The sequence below is a fragment of the Gavialis gangeticus genome, unplaced genomic scaffold, assembly GCF_001723915.1.
Source record: "Gavialis gangeticus isolate Ggan-Ray unplaced genomic scaffold, GavGan_comp1, whole genome shotgun sequence".
NCBI lineage: Eukaryota > Metazoa > Chordata > Crocodylia > Gavialidae > Gavialis > Gavialis gangeticus.
In genome coordinates this window covers 30501492-30504283 of record NW_017729001.1, presented here as the reverse complement: position 1 = coordinate 30504283, position 2792 = coordinate 30501492, and the positions used below count along the sequence as shown (strand labels likewise).

General features: G+C 40.8%; 1 protein-coding gene across 1 annotated transcript in view; it reads right to left on the bottom strand.

Annotated features, from left to right (window-relative positions):
• HECTD4 (HECT domain E3 ubiquitin protein ligase 4) overlaps positions 1-2792 on the bottom strand; it is a 112387-nt gene that overhangs the window by 65794 nt on the left and 43801 nt on the right. Inside the window, exons 32-34 of the mRNA XM_019507221.1 lie at positions 2008-2154; positions 1360-1544; positions 487-640 (exon numbers count right to left, since the gene is read on the bottom strand). Coding sequence (XP_019362766.1) covers positions 487-640; positions 1360-1544; positions 2008-2154 — 486 coding nt within the window. The remainder of the gene's footprint in view (positions 1-486; positions 641-1359; positions 1545-2007; positions 2155-2792) is intronic.

Below are 2792 nucleotides of genomic sequence, written 5' to 3'. Positions count from 1 at the left end.
GGTGCTGGCTCCTACCCTGGGGGTCTTTAAGAGGAGGCTAGATGAACACCTTGCCGGGGTCGTTTGACCCCAGTAATCTTTCCTGTCATGGCAGGGGGTCGGACTTGATGATCTGCTCAGGTCCCTTCCGACCCTAGCAACTATGAAACTATAATTGCTGAACTGTTACAACTTTGCATCATATTTCACTAATCAAAAACTAACCCCCATACATAGTCAAATACCAATAGTAGTATCTGAGGCTGCAGACATTCCAATCCTGTGGCTGTTCCAGTTGCTCCTACTAAAGTCAATAAAAACTGCACATGTGAGTCAGCAGGGTCAGGTTCAGCATGGCATTAAGTTAGGAGTTTGACTGCTGAACAAACATTTCAAAGCATGCAGACTAGTGACAACAATAAACACATGAAAGTTATGAGAAAAACCCACTGATTTCACCACAATGAAGAGTAATTCAGGCATTAAAAAAAATCTGTCTTCCCCTACCTTGACAGGTCATTAAGAAGGCTAAGCACATCCTGAAGTGCATCATTTCCAGCAGCTTGGTTACCACAGCACTCTGTAGCTCGAGCCAGGTGATTGGTAAGAAGGCTGGAGACCTGACGAGCCAGACCAGAATGAACAGCCTCTGTTGAACCACCTGCAAAAATGATAAGAAATCACAATGGTAGAAAGGAGCGGGGATAAACATTACACATAATGGAAGAGATGAGAATGATAAATTTACAGCATTTGCTTACAAATGCTACAATATTTTTTTTATCTATGAGTTAAATGAAACCCAACCTCAAGTAAAAAGCAGTTGCAAGTAGCAAATGGACAAATACTTATACATGCTTATGCCAGTAAAGTGCATTTGACTACACTCTATATGCAGATACGTTAAAGTACATTTGTAATTTTGGCCATTTCCCCATGAGTAATTTTACTTATGTCACATAAAAAGTAAATCCAATCTCTGGTAAGTCCAGCTACAAGAAATTTCACATTACTTTAGAAATGTGATGTTCTAGAAGTACAGAAATAAAAGAGTCAATATTGCTGTTTAAAGTTCAGAGCTGTAAGATTAAAAAAAAAAAAGAGACACACACACAAAGGATAAAATCCTTCCCATGCAGTAATGCCAAGGAAGAATATGAACTGTTTCTATCCCCTTGAAAAATTCTGGAATGAAAAATTTCCTTTGATTTATTTAGAAACCACACCGCCCCCCCTGTTTTTGAACCCCAATTCAGTGTTTGTGTATAACACTGCTACTGCTAAATGCCAGTGCCTAGTCAATGCAATATTTTAAGAGACATTTACTGTTTCTTCTCTATTTAAAATATGTACAATTTAAGCTATTAACACTGTTCCTACCCTCTTCTTTCTCCCATTCAACACAGCGATTGGCTAAAACCTGGAAGGCAGCCCAAGCCATAGTGGCCACCTTCTGTTTCTTGGTCTGCTTTTCATTCGAGCTGGATTCTGTCTGGCTGCTCAGACTACAAAGCCGATCCATAAGCTGTACCAGGCCGCTGCGAACCAAACACTTCTCTTCACTCCTGCTCAGAAGAAAAAGAGAAGCATTAAGATCGTACTTCAATAACTTCTCAGTCTTTTGCTAGACACACAGGTATATCATACGTTTGCTGATACTCAGCAATGTACATGTTTCTTCTGTTACAGTATTGGATAATTCTGTTTTTCCTGCCTTACATTTTGTCCTCTTGAAGGAAAAGCAGTGGAATATTTGCAGATATACATCAGCATTACCCCTGGACCATCATATTCATTACCCCAAGCCCAAGAGAAGATTAAGTGCTATATAAAGCATTACCAAGACATGATGAAGACTATAGCCTACAGAGTTCACTTTATGCTAACAATGGTTAAATACCACTTACTGAACTCAGCCTGTGAGGGAACCAGAAAAAAAGAGTGCCCTCTGTACAACAGTTTACTACACAGCATAACTGTATCAGCACTAATTTCATTTTGTCTTGCTTGAGGAAAAGCCGTTCTTACCTCGTATAAGGTATAGTGCACAAGAGGCCAATGCTATTTGCACAGGCAATGGGATAGCGAGCGCACAATGAAACCACTGAAGTCATGGTCTCTCCAAAGGCTTCCTGCACCTGTTCCACCATCCCGCCACAAGTGAGCTCTTCAATTCTGTTGGAAGTTAAATGTCTGAAATCAGACATTTGTGTCATGTAGAATTAATACACTTACCAATACAGCTATAGAACATCTGCACAATACGAAAGAACTCATGAGATTGATCATGAAAAAAAATCTATATTGCATTCATGTAAAATGGTAAGAAATTCTTTCAAAATAAATGCAAATATCTGTCTGGATTTTTAACCTTAAACTCATAAGTGCAATTAGTTACTTATTTGGATAACTTTGGTCCATGTTTCATAGATTTCATAGACATTAGGGCTGGAAGGGACCTTGGAAGATCATAGAGTCCAGCCTCGTGCCCAAAGGGCAGGAAGTCAGCTGGGGTCATAGGATCCCAGCAACATAAGCATCCAATTTGCTCTTGAAGGTGTTCAATGTAGGTCCTTGAACCACCTCCGATGGCAGGCTGTTCCAGACCTTGGGGGCTCAGACAGTAAAGAAATTATTCCTTATGTCCAGCCTGAAACGGTCTTGTAGTAGTTTATGACTGTTCGACCTCGTCATCCCTTGGGGCGCTCTGGTGAACAAACATTCCCCCAGATCCTGGTGGTCACCCCTGATAAACTTATAGGTGGCCACCAGATCACCCCCGAGCCTGCGCTTTTCCAGGCTAAAGAGCCCCA